Below are 22,030 nucleotides of genomic sequence, written 5' to 3' on the forward strand. Positions count from 1 at the left end.
GGATTAAGCGTAGTGCTCATCTTATCATAAAGTCACATACAACATTATACTGAATATTGCATATATTGAAGAAGAGCACTCATATTATTATTCTTATATAGTATATATATATACACACACAGTACATGTATGATTCTTACAGTGGATGATTCTAATACATTCAGTTTATCTGAGTCTTTCAAAAAAGTAGCAATTACTTACCAGAATGAAATTTTAAGTTTAAGTTTAAAATACTAGGCTCACAAGCTAACCATTAGCGCACCTACTACAGTAGCTCTAATCCCAGACTGAGGGGGAAGAGACTCCCAGGTCCACTGTGGGACTGCTTGCTCAGGGCCTTTGTGAATCCCATGGTCTTCGCAGCAGAGGGTTGCTAGCTCCTTTGTCCCTGGGATCCTGCAACTCTGGGGCCCAGCCAACAGGCGGCTGAAGTTCCTCCTCAACCTTATTTTTGTTGTTGTCTGAGATTCTGTCAGCGAGAAAACCGATCTGCCGCCTTGGCACGGAAACCCGGGAGTCGCTGGCGCTTGAGCCTTGCCTCTTGGAGCCCAGACCCCTCCGAGCTTCTCCTTCAACTTCAATATGCAACAGTGGGGTCTGGCGGTTCCTGGTATTGGGCACCTCCCTCACAGTGTTCAGTCTCCTGAGTGGCATCATGGGCCTTGAAGGGTCTGGTGCTCTGGCTGGTCGTGCAGCTCTGGGTAGCACACTGGGACTGCCAGAAGAGTTCTTCAGGGGTAGGACTTCGCTAGCTGAGATTAAAAAAAGGGTTACATAGCATATCCCCCCCTTAACACCCAGCAATCCACATACAGTAAAACCCAATACAATAAAAATGCGGCAGATTGTGGAATATTGTGCCATGTCCACCACGTTTAACGCAGAGTACCTCCCTCATTTTGAATGGCTGGATTTGTACAGTCAGTGCATAATAAGGAAATTATGAGGAGAATAAAAAGCTCAGTGAAATACTAGTCTTCATATTGATGCTGAACAAAATGAGTTTTGATGCTTCCATGACAAAAATACAGCATACATTATACTGTATTTACATACAGTGGGTTCAGGTTGTACAGCAGTACGTACCTACCTGTGTCTTGGATTTTTTAGACCAGAATTGAGAAGTTACTTTCATCCAAGCGTATTTTCCCCCATTTCCTATAAAATGTTTTCTGTATCTGCTTATAATAACAGCTATTAGCTTTTATACTACATAACACATTTCACCTCAAGGGAGGTCATGTATGGGACAGGACCCACTGCACACTCCTGGGAGCTGAGTGGAAGTCATCACGCACCACAAGCTCCACTGCACAGCACATCACGTGGAGAAGAGAAACTGATTCATTAACTGAACTGAAGTGGACCTTTAGGAATTCCAAACTATTTAGAGATCTGAGGTATAAAATATAGACCATTTTCAATATATTGTTTTGCATTTTAAAAATGTAAAAAAGTATAATATGCTTACAGCTGTCAGTGTTAACAGTAATATTTTAGCTTATTTCTTTAATAATGGGATAGATAATTCTAGGTTCTAGCAGCATGGCTCAGGGGAACTTTCCACATTAAAGCTGTATCACAGATGTTTTCCCCAAAGGACCTGGAGGTTCCTGTCAAACTGTGATTTCCCACCTGGAAGTTCCCCAGATGGATGGGAGATACTTTGTTATTTTATAGCTCCTAAAAAGGAGCTTTAATCTGAAAGTTGCAAATTGTTGATCAAGCTACATTTAAACACTGCCATATTTACAACCAAATATTAAAAATAAAGATTGCATGCAGTTAAGGCAGTGCAACTTACAAAATAATGTGTTAAGAAATCATTCAAATACAGAAGAAAATAAGCATAAAATGATTGCAGGTAAACGCAATGGCTATGCAGCACAGACTAGAGTGAAAACAAAGACCATCGAGCAGTAAACATGTTGTACAGTAGGTAAGACAACTACACAGGGCTAGGAGTCTTCAGGAGATGCTCAAAGCAGACACTAAGCAGCTCTGATTTCAATGGTTAGTTCCTTCTACCACTGTGAAAATGAACAAACAGGTCCTGAAAATGAGGGAGCATAGCGGAGGGACAAACAGTGTGGCAGAGGAAGAGGAGCAGAGAGCTCGGGCTGCCATGCTGGAAATAGAGTGGGGCAGAGTGGGCTAAGACAGCAACAGCCACGAATGAGTGTTAGGAAATGTCAGATTCAATGGAGAGTAACGGTATGGCACTAGGTAGCAAGGTAGAGAAAAGACCCGCCAGATGCTGAGTTCTGAGCAAGTTGAGAAGGTGAAGAGGGATGACCAGGAGTCATTTGCAATGGTCCAGGTGGGGGAGCATGAGGACCTGACCTAGCTGTAGTGACAAATACATAAGGTTAGATCTGGCAGATATCTCCCAAGAAGAAGTGTCAGGAGCAAGCCAGGGCAGAAATGTGATGGGAATGGGCAAGGGGTTTAAAATGATTGATAGGTTCTTGGGGGCAAAGGGTGGAGGAATCAAGAGGACTAGAGAGGAAGAAGTCGGCAGAAAGGGAAAGAGGAAAAGGTCAGGTTTAGAAAGGCAAAGTATGAGAATACATCCAACAGGAGATAAAAGGAGTTAGAGGTAAGAAAAGAGGATCTTAGTCACCCATAGAAACGTGATATGGAAAGCCTTTGTCCTTGGCAGCAAGTATAGAGACTAGTGATGTACCGAGCCTTGGGAGACACCAGCAGAGAGTGAGTGAGGTACAAAGTCACACCAGGGATCCTGGTTAGTGAAATTGCCAAAGCAGATGTAAGAGTTACCAGAGATTCCAGTTCAGCAATTGCTGCTGCCAGAAGGATAGTGTGACATACAGTACATACAAAAGCCGCAGGTCACGAAAAGAGAAAACAAAAGAGAGGTACGCAGCATTAACGAATTAAAAAGCATCAGTAACTCAGGTTTACTCAGAGTCTGTGAAATGCAGGCTAGACTGGTGGATGTCAAGCAGTGAGTGCTAACAGGTAAGCAGAGTTTGCAGTGTGCTGCCCATTCGTGTTTTTTAGAGGAAAAGGTGAGAAGAGAGAGAGTTACTGTCTGAGGACAGTTTGGAGAGGCTGCACAATACTTCACCATATCAAAAGGAGTCACCAATCCGAATTAACAGCAGATAACTTTAATTGAAAGGTTATTATTAAATAATTATTCAAGAAACTGAAAGACAGTAAAGCACTTTTGCTTCTGGTCTTCTGGGATGAAAAGTGTTACATAAATACAATGAATAATTAAGTAGTATTTCAAACTTGTGTTTTATTTAAATTTTTAAAGTTTTTGTGTCCCAGAAATTTGAATGGGACACCAGGCGTCTCCTACAATTCATTTGACTGAACAAATGATAAATTCAGAGTAACAGAATGTGACATCTCAAACCATACCTGCAAAACTGGTTTTTCTGTGCACAAGACTCTGGCCAGCAGGGAGTGAAAAGTATTTGTGTGACTTGGCAGTGACCTGTGAGGAAAATTACAACAATGTAATGTGAATACTTCTCATAGTACACAGCCAGAATGGGGGGAAAACAAAGTATAAATAAAACGGAAAAGGTGTGTTCCATTCAGGTGCCTATTGAGGTTTTGAGGTGGGTGGTTGCTGTTATGTTTTAGAACATAAGTCATACAAACGAGAAGGGTCCATTTAACCAGCCTAGTTTGTTTGGTTGCTAGCAGTTAATCAATCTGAGGATCTCATTCAATTGCTAATGGTACTGTATATGTCCATAACCCTTACACCAATACACAGTTCACCAAGATAGAGCCATGAAACGACTGTAGAAAAAGGATAGTGAGTACTGCTTATTAGCTGACATGCTTTGGCTGAGGACAAAAAGTTTTCTTACCACTAATCCCATGTTGCTTTGGATTAATGCTGTAGTATTGATATTAATTCATTTTCTACAACTTATTCAAGAGTAGAACGTATTACTTTTAAGCTCCTACACAGTTTGAAACCCATCTTGTCAAAATGGCACAAGTCCATTAATGCTGCAAGCATACTCACGTTGCTTATTTTAATTCAACCCTAGGGACTTTCTGAATTAAAAGTTCAACATGGAGCAGAGAGAACAAGAGTCTATGTGGAAGTGATTTTAAAACAGGGAACAGGAGGTATTTGTACCCAGAACACTAGGGGTGGGAGGGGGGGCACCAGGGAAAGGCTGGTACAGATGCCAGAGTCTTCAGGATGCACCTCAGACTATCACAATCAAGGTCAGATTAAGTACAAAAAGGCCTCATGCAAAAACATACATTTTCTTAGTCTAAATTATAGTATTTCCCTGGAACCAGCTGTAACCTCACATTAAAACTGGGTTCTTGTGAAACAGCAAAATAAACCTCTTATTTACTAAGGCCCCGTTTTCCCCCGTATGCATCAGGATCAGATTGCACACACAATACATATTGAGTCATTTAATTAGAATACTTCCCAATCAAAACAAAGCTATTCCTTTAGAAAGCACATCTGATCTGTGTAAAGTATTATTCTTAAAAACTCACGGGTCTCTGTAAGCTTCTTCCTCTCAAACTTCTCCTCATGCTGGCATGACGGCGAATCAAGATTTCTTGTGTTTTACTGTCATCTGGCAGAGCATACTTGCTGGTATAGGACAAGGTCTACAAGGCAAGGAAATGAAAGTGCCTGAATTACCAGAATAAAACCTTTGTCATCTTTCTTCCCTACAAACTATTCAAGTTTTAGATTCTTGACATCTGCATGAAAAAATGCCCCACACATTAGAACTGTCAATGATTATGTAAGGTAGATGTGTTTCCATGTGATGTCATCACAATAACAATTATAATAATATGATGTTTAAATGCAGTCAAACTATATCACAATAGCCAAAAACAAAAACAAGCAAATTAAGAAAAAGCAAAACCAGGAGAAAACAATGGCGTGGAGCACCCCCTTTGGGATGGTCTAAAGGGGAACAACAAATGCCAGATACTCCAAACCTAAGGAGCCTAAGTTTAGTTGTAAAAAAGCCTTTAAAACACTGCACAAATAAGATGAAGCAGGTAATGTGATAGGAGACCTTGGCTTTAGCAACAGATTTATGGCTAAATCAAGCATTCTTCTTTATAAGAAAAATAGGTGGATCTAGGCATTGACACTGCATCCCTATATTCTATAAAGTAATTCTTTCATGACTCTTTAACTAGAAATGTGCCTTCAGTTTACAGTAAACCGGCTTTGTAGATTCTGGTCATTTTGTAGTACAGTACTACAAGCAAAGCAAGGCAACAGGCTGTATTTTAACATGGGTCCAATGCATGTATTAGCGACACACGGAGCAGCTGCACACTTCCAAAACAAAGACAAGAAATTATAGAAAGACCACAAATCAAAAAACCTAACATTGTCAATTTATCGGTGCACATTTGCATTTGAACACAGTTTGAAAAACATGGGCATAAAAAAAAAGAGACACAGGAAAGGTCAGATCAAAAAGAATAGTCATGTGATCAGAAAACCCCAAATCTAAACTAGTCAGATAAGAAATACATGAGCTGTCATTAATAACAAAATACAAAAATAGTCTATTCACTATTTATCTAGAACAAACAAACCACCCCACAAAGCACCCCAGGAATGGAACCCAGGGCCTTGAGGTAACAATGCTAATTACTGCACCAGTGTGCCACCTACTACAGTTTCTGAATATGTTGTTTTGAAATTCAGACAAACGGTATGACTGTTAAGGAGTAGAATCACCCTTAAGGCTACTTCCACAAATTGTAAGCTGTATACTGTTGCACAATAATATTCCTCTTGCCTTAAAATGCACTGTTTTCAACATATCTCCTGAAATAGCTCTTGAACCCCTTTTTAAGAAGAAGACATTTAGATTAAAAGATCAAGAAAAAAAACACAGATAACCTATTTACTGAATATTTGACTGGCATACCCTTTGTCGGATTTTGTACATATTCTTGGTCAACATGTCATGCATGTTCCTCAACTCGTCCGGTAAGAAAGTCTTTGGTTTAGAAGGTTTGTCCTCACTGTAGATGTAGAAAAACAAGTGTTACATCCTAGGGGCTTAACCACTTCTGAAATGTTCCAGTGTTTATTGTCTAATCTAAATTCGAAAGAGGTTATAACCAATAGTCATTTCACCAACATCTGGATCTTATGAGTTTTCGGATGCTAAGACTGGGGACTAGGCCCTTCTGGGATGTGAATGATGTGGTTTGGGATCAGCAGCTCTGTTTTTATTTGGGGACTCTGGAGAAGCTTTACGATAAAGAACTTTTCAATCCTTGGCTAAGAAGATCAGTTAAAAGTGTACTTTTCAGGTCAGTATTCTGTATTGCAATGAGATTACAAGTGTCTTTTGAAGGAAAGTACAACTATTGATTTTAAAAGGATAATGCATTGTTTTATTTAGTAGAAAGCTATGAATATATTTAGTGATTTCATTTACAGTGCCTTACAAATACATGCATTTTACAGTCTAGGTCTTCTTTGGATGTTCCTCAAAACTATTTTGAAACCTTATTATTTATAAGCATGAAGATCTACAATAGAGATGAAGCACTTACTTTAAAGATATCACAGAGGGAGCAGCGCTTAAGTCTCCTGCAGTATCCAGCAGCTCCATGGCATTCTGCAGTTCAAGCTTCTTGTATAATGCAACAATGCTGGACTCTGCCTTGTTTTCTTTAATGAGAATTCTCCTAAGGATTTTGTCATTAAATTTTTTAAACCTGTCAGTGAATATAAAACACATCTCTTGTCACTTTTTATGTAAGGTACCGATATGATGCATGTTTTATAGTTTAAAAATAGTGTGTAGCAGCCACTATTTCTAATGTGACCCATAATCTTTTTTCCCCTCAGAAAACCTCACCACGGAGAGAATCCCGTTCTTATAAACCATGGCTATCCAAAAAGGGACTGAAGAGTAACGTGGGTGTTCCCAATATACAGTACTCAATACTGAAAGAAATGGTGTAGATATTGTCAGTCTATTAATATAGGATGACATATCTTCATTTGAGCAATTAAAAAAATCTTACTACAAACTACATTTTAGTTTATTGATCACCACATTCATCTTTTTGTTCGATGTCAGTACTAAAACAGTACAACCATGATTTAACCACCAATTCTTACTTGTCTTTCCAGTAGTAGTGACTCCATTGTCCACAAAGGTCTTCAATACCCACAATCGTATGCTCCATGAGCTGTCAAAAGGAAGGGGACACTTATCAGTTATAATCAGTAGTTACATTATGAAATCATAACAGAAAATTAGAATGTGAAGGCTATATCATATTTGCCATAGTTTATCCATCCAACTGCGTTATCCAACACAGGGTCACAGGAGAAATGAAGCTTATTTCAGCATTACTATTTTTATTTACTATCAAGCAGTAATTTCACCATGGTCAATAGTGAATCAGCAGCATTTACTCACGGGAAACCAAGTTCTGAGAAAATGTAGAAAAAATAAACAAATTGGCCGCCACTTGCCCGACTGTGAATCTCCACATTAATGGTATCCAGCTTCCTGTTTGTCCTCCTGACATTCATGTACTCTATCAGGGGCCGAATGCTGATGCCCTGTAGCCAATGCAGAAGAAACCATTTGAAAAGCACAGTAAGCAATGGTTTGTATAACACTCCCCATACACACTCCTAGATGATTCACCACTGAATCAAAACCAAAGACCAAAGGTCTAAGGTGTAATTTCTCAGGTTAGGAACATCACAGTATTCAAGTGTCTCTACTTTCTACACCAGGACAGCTGACGTAATTTGTGCAAACAAAAACAATCTTAAAAATTCAGGCAATGATGGTAACAAGGTGTGCAATACCTGAATGAAGACAGTGAACATGATCACTGCAATGGTTGCGGTGACAAATAAATTTTTTCTTGCCACACTATTGGGCAAGAGAAACACCAGGGCAAAGCAGATAGCCCCCCGAAGACCACCATAAGCTATGCCGAACTGGTCCTTGAAGTTGAAAGGTATGGTTCGGAAAGGGTTGATAATCTGGGTCAGGACAAGGACGCCTGGAAGAAAAAAAAAGAAGGATATTTAAAAAAACAGGAAAGTTCTCCCAAATATAGACATTTATAGTGATTTCACTTTACCAAACACATGCTTTGTGACAATTGTCATTATAGTTTGACTTTAAAGACTTCTAGAAATGCAATGATCCTGGTTTCAATTCCATATAGGGAACAATTATGTGCAATAGCATTTATATACTACTTAACAACTGCTAACAAATAACTACTTTTCCACATTTTGTGAACCAAAGAGCAGCCTTAAAGTTCCTGGCTCCGTGGTTTGATTCTATACTAGGGTGCTTTCTGTGCAGAGTTTGCAAGTTGTATGTGTGGGTTGTCCCTACAGTACGTGCTTTGGTTTCTTCCTTGTTACAGTGGGTTTGAAGAGCTGTATCTAGCTCCTGGTGATTGATTGGTCCATATAAAATCAGTTACCTTGAGGTTCAAAACTGACAAGTGATGAATGGAGCAGAACTCTAGTAATAGAAAAGTACTAGTTTGAAGGACAGATGTACTAAGTGCATTGAGCAAAAAAAAAGATTAACTAGGTAAATAAAGCAATTATCATGTTTTTATATACTTTATTTGAAAAATGTTCCAAAATGCTTGGAACTTGCCGCACAAATACAAACACAAACTGTCAGGACAAACATTATTTGCAAAAACTAACTTTTACCTGGTTTAAAATGCAAATTTTAAACTGGTATGATGTTTTTATCATCTATGCCTGCTGTCTTCATGCTTTCATAAAGCAATCCATAGCAATTAATTTCAGTACTCAGGAAAGGGCAAGTACTGTACTGTGGTGTCGCCGGGGGAAAACAAGTGTAAAAGAGATGCATCTCACACCACACTGATCTTCTTTTGTCCTACGTCCGTATGTTTTCCAAATCAGTTCCGTAATCCGTTGCCAGTATCCTTAAACGATCCAAATATCCAAGCCCATATGCCCACACTAATCCACACCGTATCCAAGTCGAAGTCCGTAAATCTTTGTCATACCGTATCCAATAGTCTGTTATTCTTTAGTTCCTTCCAGCACAATCCTAAATCTCTCCTGTCCTAAACCGTCTTCCTAATAAATAATACCTCAAATAGTCCAGGGCCCATCTTATGGCTAGATATTCTTTCTCTATGGTAGAATAGTGTTTTTCATCAGGATTTAACCTGCGACTAATATATAGAATAGGATGCTCCAGTCCATCAATTTCTTGCAAGAGTATGGCTCCAATTCCAGTGTCAGAAGCATCAGTTTGTACCATGAAAGGTTTATTGAAGTCCGGTACCTGTAAGACGGGTTGAGAAGAGAGAGATGTTTTTAAGTCTTGAAAGGCCCTCTCTTCCAAGTCTGTCCATTTTATTTTTTCCCGGAGAACTCGTCTTTGTTAAATCGTGCAAAGGTGCGGCAATGGAGGCAAACCCTGGAATGAAACGTCGATAATAACTCACAAGTCCCAAAAATGTTCGGATTTGCTTCTTTGGAGCAGGTTCTGCTCTTGGGGTATGACCAATCCTCTCCCGATCGTATAACCAAGATAATTGGCTTCCCGAGCCCCCAGACAACATTTATTTGGGTTGGCTGTTAATCCTACTGCTCGCAAAGCTCCAGCCACTGCTTCCAGGTGTTGTAAATGTTATTCTCATGTCGTGCTATGGATCACAACGTCATCCAAGTAGGCAGCTGCAAAATCACGATATGGTCTCAGTATTTGGTCCATTAATCTTTGGAATGTTGCGGGAGCGCCATGCAAACCGAAGGGTAGGACCCTATACTGATATAGCCCCTCAGGTGTGGCAAAAGCGGTCTTGGCTTTGTCTTCTTCGGCCAGCGGCACTTGCCAATATCCCTTCGTAAGATCAAGGGTGCTGATGTATCAGGCGTTATCTAATCGCTCGATTAGTTCATCAATACGGGGCTTGGGGTATGCATCGAACAGCGAGATCTCATTTAACCGTTTCAAGTTGTTACAAAATCGAATAGTTCCATCCGGCTTGGGGATCAGAACTATCGGGCTAGCCCACTCACTATGGGATTCTTCTATTATTCCCATTTCTAGCATCTTTTCCACCTCTTCTTTAATCAATTTCCTTTTAGCTTCAGGTACTCGATACGGGGGTAGTCTTACCTTCTTCCCTGGTTCCGTGGTAATCTTATGTCGTATAAGACGGGTTCGACCAGGTGTCAGGGAAAAAAACATCTTTGTTTTGGGACAGGAATTCTTGTAGTTCCAGTTTCTGAGGCGGAGCCAGGTCTCCCATGGCTACAGCTCCCGTTTCTTCTTCCAACGGGTCATGGGAGAAGTGGGTGAGCAGAACTTCGGTCCCATGCCATTTCTTCAATAAATTGATGTGGTAGATTTGATGCTGCCGTCTTCGGTCATGCTGCTTGACCTTATAGTTGACCTGTCCCACCTTTTCCACCACCTCATAGGGCCCGGCCAGGAGGCCAAGAATTTACATTCCGGGGTCGGAACTAATACCAGTACTTTATCACCCGGTTGAAATTCTCTCGCAATAGCTCCCCTATTATAAACTTGTTTTTGTTGAGCCTGTGCCTTTTCCAGCTTTTCTTTCACATTGGGAACAATAACGTTTATTCTTTCTCTCATTTGTTCCACTTGTTCGATGATGGTCTGTAAAGGTGAGGGTAGCCGTTCCCAAGATTCTAATAGGCCCCATGGTTTCCGAGAGTATAGCAATTCAAATGGGGGAAAAAACGGTTGAGGCCTGTGGCACTTCTCGTACCGCGAACATGAGATACGGGAGCAGCTGATCCCAATTGTTTCCCCCCATCCTTTTGCATAGCCTTCCTCTGCATGCTTTTCAGGGTCTTATTAAAACGTTCGACTAGCCCGTCAGTTTGAGGGTGATAGACCAAGGTTCGGATCTGGTGTATTCCCAGTAGCTTACATAAGTCTCGCATGACTTTAGACATGAAAGGAGTTCCTTGATCAGTTAAGATCACTTTAGGAATTCTGACCCGAGCAAACAGTTGTACTAGCTCCCTAGCTATATTTTGGGCGGTGGCAGCTCTCAGCAGAATGGCTTCGAGGTACCTTGTAGCATAGTCCACTATCACTAGAATATACTGGTGACCTTTGGTGGTTCGGATCAGGGGCCCCACCAAATCCATCCCAATCCGTTCAAAGGGGGTTTCAATAATTGGGAGGGGAATCAAAGGGTTTCTATAATAAGGTTGTGGAGCAGTTTTCTGACACTCCGGACATTCCCGACAGTACTTCTCAATGGCCTTATAGATCCCTGGCCAAAAGAACCTAGAGAGTAGTCTCTCAGACGTCTTCTTCACCGCTAGGTGTCCACCCAGGAGGTGGACATGGGCCAAGTTAAGGACCTTCATCTGGTAGGCCTGGGGAATCAGAAGTTGTTCCACTTCTTCCTGTCCCTTCTGCTGCACCTGATAGAGGAGATTATGTTTTATCATGAAATAGGGTTAACTCAATGTACTAGGGTCAGTACACCACTTCCCATCAATTTTCCTGACATGTCCCCACGCATGCTTCAAATTTCCATCTAATTGGGTGGTCCCAAACCTACCACGATGTTCGGGTGGCTCCAAGTCTGGTAAATCCATATTTACAAATTCATCTCCAGGTCCAGTTCCTCCTTCTTGTGGGTCTGTCTCATCTGGGACATCATTAGGGGCGTCACCTCGGCCTTCTGGACAGGGAATTGGTCTTCACCTAGCTGTTTGGACAGTATTCCAAGTTTGGAGGAAGTAGGGACAGTCTTGTCCCAGTACCACAGGGTAAGGCAACTGCTCAACCACTCCGACAGTTGAACGGTAGGTCCCCTGTTCCGTAGAGATGCTAATTTCTACTGTCGGATAGACCTTGGTATCCCCGTGAATGCAAGTAATGGGTATCCCCTCTGTTCTCCAGATCTCCAGTTCTCCAGGAAGTATTGTAGGGGTCACCAGGGTCACAGTACTGCAGGAGTCCAACAAGGCCCCGACGGGTTCTCCTCCATCTCGATTTTCGTAAGATGGGGATCCTCACAGGTTGGGACCCGTGCTGTAAGGTAGTTACACTTGGCTTCATCTCTGGGGTCTACCTGCATGGGTTCTGACAGGCAGTTGGCTGGCTAAACGCCCTTCTTCATGACAATTAAAACATCGTCTGGTTTCTTTCCATGGTCGGGGCCTCGAGTCTGATCTTTCCTCAAGAGGTTTCTTAAACTGTATAGGTCCTCGATAATCATTGTACTTTATTAGCCGATACTTCATTTCAGTTTCCAGACTCTTGGGGCTGCTTCTCTCCTCTTTTCGAAAGTCTCCCTTTTCCTCCCTAATCAAGGCCTCCGTGGCAGGTTGTCTGTCCATTAAATCCACTGCCTGATCTAGTGTCTGGGGATCCCCATCACTCACTTTCCTTTTCAGATGAACAGGCAGACTCCTCACAAAGTGATCCAACACCAACCTTTTCTACCACCTGTCCTGGGTTTAATTCTTCTGGCTGGAGCCATTTCTTTGCCAGATGTACCAGGTCAAACGTCCAAGACCTCATAGGCTTGTCCATTTGGTATCTCCAATTGTGAAACCAGACCACTTGCATTGCCATGGTTACCCCTAGTCTTGCCAAAATCTCCTTTTTCAGAGTCTCATAATTCTCTGCATCTTCTTCTTTTAAATCATAATAGGCCTTTTGGGCTTCTCCAATTAAATAAGGTGCTACTCTACCGGCCCATTGCTCCTTGGGCCATGCATTTCGAGATGCAGTTCTTTCAAATGTGGTTAAATATGCCTCCACATCATCAAGTTCTGTCATCTTTTGTAGCCCAATTTGTTCAGCCTGAACGGTGTCTCTCCCTGTTACTGGGGTCTGCCTGAATTCTTCCCCTAATCCTTGCAATTCTTCCCGTACTAATTTCTGCCCCTCTATAATTCGTTCGTTAGTTTCGGTTTGAATTTGATTTGCCTCCCGTTGCGCTTGGATAGCTTCTTGCCGTCCTTTTAAAGCCTGAAACTGGGCGAGGGTGGCCTGGGACAATTGCTGTATTAGCTGTTCCATTGTTTCTCTCCACACACGCAAAGCGAAACCCACACACACACACAAAAAAACTTACTTTCTTTGATTCTCAAACCCGAGCAGCGAGTGCCCGCATCCTCCACCAATTGTGGTATCGCTGGGGGAAAACAAGTGTAAAAGAGATGTAACTCACACCACACTGATCTTCTTTTGTCCTCTGTCCGTATGTTTTCCAAATCTGTTCCGTAATCCGTTGCCAGTATCCTTAAACGATCCAAATATTCGAGCCCGTATGTCCACACTAATCCGCACCGTATCCAAGTCGAAGTCCGTAAATCTTTGTCATATACCGTATCCAATAGTCCGTTATTCTTTAGTTCCATCCAGCACAATCCTAAATCTCTCTTTCCATCAAAACGCTTTCACCTTATCGACTTCCGGGCCGGCTCGCTGCTTCTGGGACATTTATATTCTGTTTCCTGACGCAGCTCACCTGGGTCTCATTGTTCCGCTGCATAGATCTTTTCCAACAGCGGGTCAGCTGGTTATCCTTGGTGGCCATCTTGCCTAGGTCTATATCTTGTATATCCAGTGTTTCGTTACGGAAATACCGGTTATAAATGACCCTTCCCCTGGTCCTCTTACAGTACATAATTCATTGTAATATTTCTCTGCAACCTGAGAATCAGATATTTGTTTTCTTTGAAATGCAACACCCAATCAATGATATACTTTCTAATTCAAATGTCGGTAACTGACAGATACTTTATCTATTTGATCTTTTTATGACATTCATAAATCCTACAGTAGTCACGCTACTCTATTCAAGAACCTTTGTGTGGTATCCCTTCTTTGAAAGGAAGCAGTTACCATCTGTTGTAAGAACAGCTGTATAAAATTAAAACAAATGTCACCTAATCCCCTCCAAAAAAAGCAGAAGAAGATGGTGAAGCAGATGTAGCCCCAGTTACACTCGTGGTTAGTTGTAATAGTTACAACTCCGAGGAAGAAGAAGATGAGGGTCTCTGAAACAGTGCCGAACATCTTGATAACGTGTCTGATGGTGGTGCAGGACCTCTGGGACACATTCTCCTCCACGTAGTACTTCATCGTCAAGGCACACATTATAATGCTAAGGATAAGCGGAAAAAGATGTCACTGAGAAGTTCTGTCCTCCAGTGCACAGAACATTTAATTAATTGACATTTGTATATATGTCAAGGATAAAGATTTTATTACAAAATATACTATACATAGGCATATTTCTAATAACTTCTGAAAGTTTTCTGAAAGTTTTATACTTTTGTTGTATCTACATTGTGTGCTGATCTACATTGATTGTATACATATTCGAGTAGAATGAGTTAAACAATGATTTCAGATTTCCGTAGTGTTTTATCTATTTTTAGCATGGTCTATGGTGTATCCTGTTGAATCTGTGCTAATTAGGCCACTATGTATACTTACGCCATGATGCTGGAAATTGACAACATCTCTGCTATCAGATAGGCAAGGTAGCTGTACATGAAGACAAAGAGAGGCTCGATTGATCGGACATTGGTTGTGAACCGTGTCGTAAATGCCGCCATAAACCCAAACAGAAATCCAAACAGCATTCCTCCAACCCCGACAATAAAAAACTTTGCAATGCCAAGGAAGACATCGACAGATTCCACTTCTGGCATATCTGCTACAAAGGTGAGCATGTTGTATAACACCTGAGGAAAGAGGAGAATCATGTTCACCAGGAGAGGATGGTAAAGGAGTGATTTGACTTTCACTCCTTTAAGCCTAAACATTAGTCTTTGGGAAAAGAAGACATGTTTGAACAATTGTGACATTCTATAGCAATCGTATGGAGATGAGCATGTAGCAAATATAAACCATTACAGCTATAAGTTTTTTCTCTTCAAAACGTATTACCACACAGATAGCTTTTCCAAATGCCGAAAGTCCACTGGCAAAACGGTTTGTTTTGATTATGTTTCGTATAATTAAACAAAATAGATGTAAGACTTCATGACTTTGTGGTGCTAACTCTCTGACTGTACCTGATATTTATTTTTGCATTGAGAAGAAACTTAGAGGTAAAACATTTAACATGCTTTTTATAAATCTTATGTCATTTGTGCCCTTCGAGGAAAGAAACATTTATTAATATGGTGATGAATTTCATAATTGTGAGTATCAAAGGATGGCAGCCAAGGGGAACTTTTGAGAGGAAGATCAGGTAGAGTCAGAAAGATTTAAGAGAAAACCCTATAAAAAACATGGCAGAAATACAAAAAAAAACAGAATTAGACAAGAAAATTCCCTTCAGTAATTTAGTGTTGGAGAGACAGTCTTTATCCAGTCCTTCAAAAGCTTCCACTTTACTGTACATTATGTAGAGGTCTTTGTCACTGAAATGCAAGCAGCCTTTAGACAATTAGTATAAGGCAATGCATTCAAAATGGAACTGACACAATTAGAGCAGTAGATGATATTTTAGCCCTGTGCATACAAGTCTGACACAGTGCCGAACCATGTCTCTGATGCAAAAGTGGAAACTGCAGTACAAAAAAAGATTTTCTACAATACAGTCTGTCTTATATCTCTAATTTAAATATTATAGAATTAATACAAAGTCTCAGACACAATAAATGGGAACTCAGTAAGAAGCTGAAGCACTTAATAATCACTGTATAAAGTGCTTTTAAACAATATGTTCACAGATTGTCAAGAACCATGGCAAGACATATTTCCAAAAGAGAAAAATATAGCAATGTGTTGGAAGTCCAAGAAACATATAAAAAAGTAGGACATCAAAAGTCTAAAGAAAACCATTACATCTCATGACCTACAGTATGTCCTAAAATATAAAGATAGACATTAGAAAAATGTGGCCAGCATTTTACAATCTGAAATCTGAAAATTAAATCACAGTACTCACAATTACTGATCCTTGTAGGCTGAAAGACAGGGGACTACATGGTAGACCTTTTACAGATAACTAATTTCTGAGGTCTGCAGGATATTATGCAATATAATAGTAGTAGTATATTTTTATAAATGGCTAGTGAACTCTAAAACCTAAAGCCAAAACAGCGGTGATAGATCTCTACTTTAACTTTCTAAACACTTTTCTTTTTCTGTCATGAACCATTAAGAGGCTCACAGTTCGCTGCAGAAACCATTTTTTTAAATACATGCAAAAGTATAAGGAAATGCATACTGGTAACAAACATTAAATATAAACAATTTACAAGGAAATGAGATAGAATAGCAGCTGTTCTCAGAAGTAAATTTCCATGACATATTAAGAAGTAAATTTCCATGACATATTAAGAAGTACATTTCCATGACATATTAAGAAGTAAACTTCCGTGACATACTGAGATAACAAAGCAGCTATTAATATAGGTAAGACTGATGCGACTGACAAAGCTAACAAACAGAACTAACGCCCGCTTACTGGGAACAAAAGAGCTAAAGAAAACAAATTATGAAGCATATCAAGTTAAATAATATAAACTCTACCACTAAACTACTTTATCTGCCTGCTTTAAATATTACCTGTACTTTAACTTTCCATATGCTACATACAGCCAAATAGATCACTGGCTTTATTAATTAAATCAAGTGTTTGTACATACTGTATATATCAGTAGAATCTGACATCCACATTTTGTTTTTCAAAACTTTTAAGGATCTTTTAGTAATCAGTATTAGTTTAATGCACATACACCTTCTCTGTGTTGCTAAAACATATTCCTTTTGCTGCCAACAGATGGTGAATGATTAATTACAGCCAATTACACTTTGTTGGAAACAGGTGAATCAGTAGCAACTAAACACCAAGACAAAATGGTATCATCTTTTTTTACCTAAAGTACAAAACCTACAGACACATTACATGGTGTTTCGAAGCGCTATTCATTATATCACAGGTTCTGCTAAGATGAGCCCTAAGTGAATAAAAAGGGACACTTTAAAATAAGAAATGTCACACAAACAAATTTGCAGACCTTGGAAACAAACTGAAAAGTAGCCTTAAATCAGTGATTATCTTCTACAAGAACTTTTTCAACATTGATTAGGTACAACTGCTCACGTAATCAATGAAGAACACATGGCTGAGAAAAAGTGTATTAAAAGACTTCAGCTTTCTCAGCCATTGGAAACCATTCTTTTGCAAAAGTTATCTCAGATACATATACATACTGTATACAGATACAATAAATTATATCTCATTGAGATAAGTACCAAATTGTTGTAGCACAGATATACAGAAAAATGCAAGACAATTTAGAGTGGAATGGCTAATTCAAACAAATTCTCAAACATGAACTTTGAATGTAACTCATTTAAATAGGGAAAAACCCAGTCATCAGCAGCAGAAACTGAAATGGTAGATATTCATAATAAGTGCTTATTTACACTGTAAGAAGGACAAAATGTTTGATAGGGCAAATATTTACCAGATGTTGTTTAATGTGTTGTTATGAAGTGATACAATAGTATCTAGATACAACGGAGAACTAGCGTCTAGTGTCAGCATTTCAGCTTCAAAGCAAAGGGGGATGTTTGCTGAGATGTACAGTATAGGTCTCAGATTCAATTATCAAAAAAGTCACAAAGTTTACCTTGGTTTACCTTACTTAAGTTCTAGGTAAATGATTAAGTGTCAATTAACAGTCCAGGAAGACAGTTTAAAACAGGCAGTTGGGAGGCCTCAAGACAACAAAGAAAAGAAAAAACTAAAGGTGAAAGCTCCTTGATCCAGACCAGATTGGAGCTACAGTAAGTATTTAAACCTTGTTAAAGGGGAACTGCAATGCTAGTTTTACATTTTGGAGTTAGGAAGAATTGTTATTGATGAGTCCATTTCAAATCAAATGAGAGTGAAATGCATGTAGTAAAACTTCCAATTTCCATAACAAAGTAGTAAGAACTTAAATATCAAGATTTGTTACCTTATAATTGTAAGGCCTCATATAAAACATTGTGTTAAATTTTGGTTACCTAATAAAAAAAACATATCAATGTACAGTATTCAGTCCATGGAAGAGTGACCACATACTGTACATCTTTTGTCACAAAGCACTGTCCTATTTTGACATGATTTTGAAATGAATATCTAAACCTTACAGAAAATACTTCGAAGTGATTTGATACCAGATCCACAAAGGCACTAACAAAGTCAACCCTATGGACTTTCAGAAACAAAAGTGACCAGGGGATATGTGAAAACTATGTGGAAGTGAATTTCACACTGAAAACTGGAGGGAATTTCGTTGGAGGAATCTTTGGAGGATCATAGAACAGGCTACCCACCTGTGCTGTTGAAGTTGGGTCCCTAGCTTCTTTCAGAAAATGACTGAAAGAGATCCTTGTACCTATTTGCTAACCAACCAAACTATCTGAGCAGAGTGACCTTATCTCATCTGCACCTTTTTTCTTATAAGACTGCACTCTTTCTGAAAGTGGAGATTTGATTATGTAGTTTTAAGTCAAAAGGAATTATCTGTCAAATATAGTCAATCATGCTGAACTACAGCTGAATCAAGCTGTAGCCTCCATCTTTGTTTTACTTTATAGGATCCTGGAAAAATATCAATAAATAAAATAACCTTCCTGTCGGTCAATGCATCAACAAAGCACTAAACATAAAATTAATCAGATTGTAAATCAGTTTCCTCCTTTTCATTTTTACTGTATAACAGGCTATCAATCACCAATCCCCATTTTTTTTTTACAATCACCAATTTAAAGAAAAAAAACAGGATTTCAAATATCTTGAATCATAACTTTGTGGTGTATCAAGTAGGTAGTTGCAATGAGCCAGTTTAGGTTGGATACTGCTTTTTTTATTAATTCATGGTAGATCTTATTTGTTCAAGACATAGCAGCAGGTGTAATACTGGACTGGTTAGGTTCGTCATCTTTTTTTGCTTACTGTGAAAAAAGAACATCCGACGCATTCTCCAGTAGAGACTTACCACAGTGACAGCATCATTGAACAGGCACTCTCCAAAGACCACAATATAAAGCTGCTCATTTACATTGACGTCTTCAAACACCGTGAGCACTGCCACAGGGTCCACTGCTGAAATTATGGAGCCAAAAAGCAGGTTATCCTGCATATTAATGTCCTTGAGACCAAGAGCCTCAATTTGACAGATGGCAAACAGGGAGAGCCCAATTCCAATGGAGTTCCACAGAGTCCCCACGATGGCAAACCACAGGACTGTGCCAACATTCTGAAAGAAAGGCCGGGTGGGCATAAAATAGCCAGAGTCAAGCACAATAGGAGGCAGCATGTAGAGGAAAAAGACATTTGAGCTCAACACTGCGGGCGGCTCCTCGTGAACAGAGTGCATAATCCCTCCAACAATCAGTCCAATGGCAATTAAAAGGCACGACTCTGGGATCCATACTGTTATTTTGTGGTAAACATGGAAACCTGCAAAAAGCACACAACAATTGAAAGTGCACATTCTAAACACATTAACAACATCTCCCACTGTAAAAAGTAACTTTGAAATATTTCATCCTGTTTATCAGTGCTGAGTGGTTCAGTGGGCAGCATTGCTGCCTCCGGCACTAGGGCCCTGGGGTCAATCCCAGACCCTGGGTGCTGTCTGTGTGGAGTTTGTATGTTTCCCCTCTCTTCAAGTCAGTTTCCTCCCGCAGACCAAAGACATACTGGTAATGTACGTTAATTGGCTTATGGGAAAGTCGGCTGTGTTTATGTCTCAGTGCCTGCCCATCCATGGAATAGCATCCCATTCAAGGTGTACCCTTCCTTGTACCCGCTGCTTGCCTGTATAGGCGCCGGTGCCCCCATAACCCAGACCATGACCCTGGTTGGAAAATGGATGAATAGATTTTCAGTGCTATAAAGAATAATAAGCAACAGGTATCCGCGTTAGGTCTAAAATGCGCTTATCGTTGATTTGGTTTGTGAACTCTTTGTGATACCAAGAAAACAGAAACATTATACATGTTCACATGGAGGGACAGCACGGTATACGAAGGCCTACACCTCTGTTTTGCTTATCAAGATATTTGTAAAAGTATCACCTTAGTATCCTTTTTATATATCTTAATGGATACATTCTGTGAACTAGGATCTGAGAAATGTTCTAAGATGTAAAAAACTTATTGACTATTCTGATCAGGCAAGTTTTCTTTAATTCATTTTTTTTACTATCAGCTGATTATCAAGAAAATAATTTGACCTCCGCTTGATGGTTCTGCACCCAGTATCATATACAGTAAAACAGGCATTTATGAAGATTTACAGGTCATCAAACAGAAGTTCCTATTTATTTCATTCGAGATAAGAAAATTTCATAAAAAAAGGACCTGCTTACCAATTTTCGCGAATGAAGCTAAAAGCACCCACAGCGTGATTTCTAACGGAACCTGTACGCGTGGATAGTTAATAGTGAAAAGTGGAAGGTTCTCTTTCTCCGCATTTGGGTATGCCTGTACGCCTTCACCTGGTTTGCCCGTTGAAGCTTTAGCTGCTGTAGTCTTTTTAGCGATATCCCCGCGACATCCATTGCCCTGACTGAGAAATATAATCCAGAGTGTTATAAAAAACACGGACAGTCTCCCACGGTCTGAAGAACGCATTTTTTCCCCGTGAAACTTTCAGTGCCAGTGTCCTTAATACGCAAGTTAAAAAAAATCAATGTTATGTGACTCCACTCCACAGAGGCAGAAAATGCGACCATAACGAGGAGACAACCGTACAGGTATCAGTGCGTTCGTGGGCGTTCGGTGTTGTAAACGCAGCTCCACCTAGAATATGAATGTCATCCAAAATGCCAATTTAACTTGTTTTGGCTAATTACTGTATTAAGAGTACCACATCATTCCCTTGTTTCCGTCTATTCCTCTGCCGATTTCTTGCTCCTGGACATTCCTAGACTGTTCTAGCTTTTACCTACGGTATGTTAAAGGTAGAGAGGGTGGGGCTGGGTCATTTTCCATTGTCAAACTAACTACAGCAAAGAACAGAATCTAGCGGAAGAACTTGTTAAACTGCTCCTTTTCAATGCATTCTGAAGGACACCATACCTGTGTGTGCACTTTCAGTAAATTACCTACCGGGTGGCACTAGAACATCGTTGCTATAAAGTATAGAAATACAGTATTGTTATTTTCGTTACTTTGTGTATCTAATCTCACTACAATTCAGAATTCAGTACTCTTAAGTACAGTCGTCTTTTTTCTCTCAGCACAACGGTTGCCTTTTCGGATTATCAATGACAAAATGTCCTGATTGATGAGTTTCATCCGGATTAAATCAAAACGTTGAACTGAATTACAATTTAACACCTGATAGTTTTTTTTTTTTGTTCAACTGGAAGTCGCCACCAGGATTAATCATTTGCCTTTGGCAGGTTGGAGGAAATTCTGATTTACATCAGTACTCATTCTCTTTTGGAAAGTGTGGGGCGATCAGACAAATTTCGTACTGTACGTATGTTAAAAGCATCTTTTGTACTACCTCTACTTTTTGGGAAGCTAAAGCCTATTGAAAATATAATTATCAATATCTTCCTGCTGACTTTCGTTAAGGGACGTTGTCATTGACCAATACTGTAATTAATCGATTTATCAGTTGGTCACTTAACTAGTAGTTTTGTTATTCTTTCCTTTGCTACAGTATATACTACATGAAGCCACACTACAGAGTGGAAGAAAGTAAAAGAATGGATCAGGAGCAAAAGGTGTGTAAAACAAGGAAACAAAAGAAGAATTTAGATCCAGTGCCTTATCTTTTCAGATAGACTATGTAAATTATAGCAGAACTTGCCCTCTGGTTTTACATATGTACCTCATACCTCGTCATGTTCATTACAGTCACCGTGTGACAACATAAGATAAAGATGGAAAAGAAACCTTCTCCTCCTAAATATTTGTTCATCAGTAAAATATTTCATTTTCAAAATGTAAAAATCTAATTGACGGTGTTTTGATTATTTTCTTGGGAGACGTCTACAAATTGA

At 39.7% G+C, this 22,030-nt stretch overlaps 1 protein-coding gene across 1 annotated transcript; it reads right to left on the minus strand.

The window, feature by feature from the left end:
• Window positions 1-44: 44 nt before the first annotated feature.
• On the minus strand, window positions 45-21,033 carry slc9a2 (solute carrier family 9 member 2). The gene is made up of 12 exons (XM_088597587.1): window positions 20,384-21,033; window positions 19,007-19,470; window positions 14,493-14,743; window positions 13,940-14,157; window positions 7,841-8,040; window positions 7,496-7,585; window positions 7,136-7,206; window positions 6,562-6,726; window positions 5,925-6,021; window positions 4,513-4,629; window positions 3,394-3,469; window positions 45-752 (listed from the first exon to the last, which is right to left on the minus strand). The coding sequence occupies exons 1-12, from the start codon at window positions 20,646-20,648 to the stop codon at window positions 331-333; spliced, it is 2,436 nt and encodes an 811-aa protein (XP_088453713.1). The 5' UTR covers window positions 20,649-21,033; the 3' UTR covers window positions 45-330.
• Window positions 21,034-22,030: the final 997 nt, after the last annotated feature.

The sequence above is a fragment of the Lepisosteus platostomus genome, chromosome 2 (assembly GCF_059453375.1).
Source record: "Lepisosteus platostomus isolate fLepPlt1 chromosome 2, fLepPlt1.hap1, whole genome shotgun sequence".
NCBI lineage: Eukaryota > Metazoa > Chordata > Actinopteri > Semionotiformes > Lepisosteidae > Lepisosteus > Lepisosteus platostomus.

Bases quoted from the DNA above. Each gene is read 5' to 3' on its own strand.
- slc9a2 (XM_088597587.1), bottom strand. From the start codon at position 20,648: ATGCGTTCTTCAGACCGTGGGAGACTGTCCGTGTTTTTTATAACACTC. The intron at 19,471-20,383 runs GTAAGCAGGTCC...TGCTTTTTGCAG, and splicing joins AGCTTCATTCGCGAAAATTG to GTTTCCATGTTTACCACAAA. The intron at 753-3,393 runs GTATGGTTTGAG...TTTTAATCTCAG, and splicing joins CAGAAAAACCAGTTTTGCAG to CTAGCGAAGTCCTACCCCTG.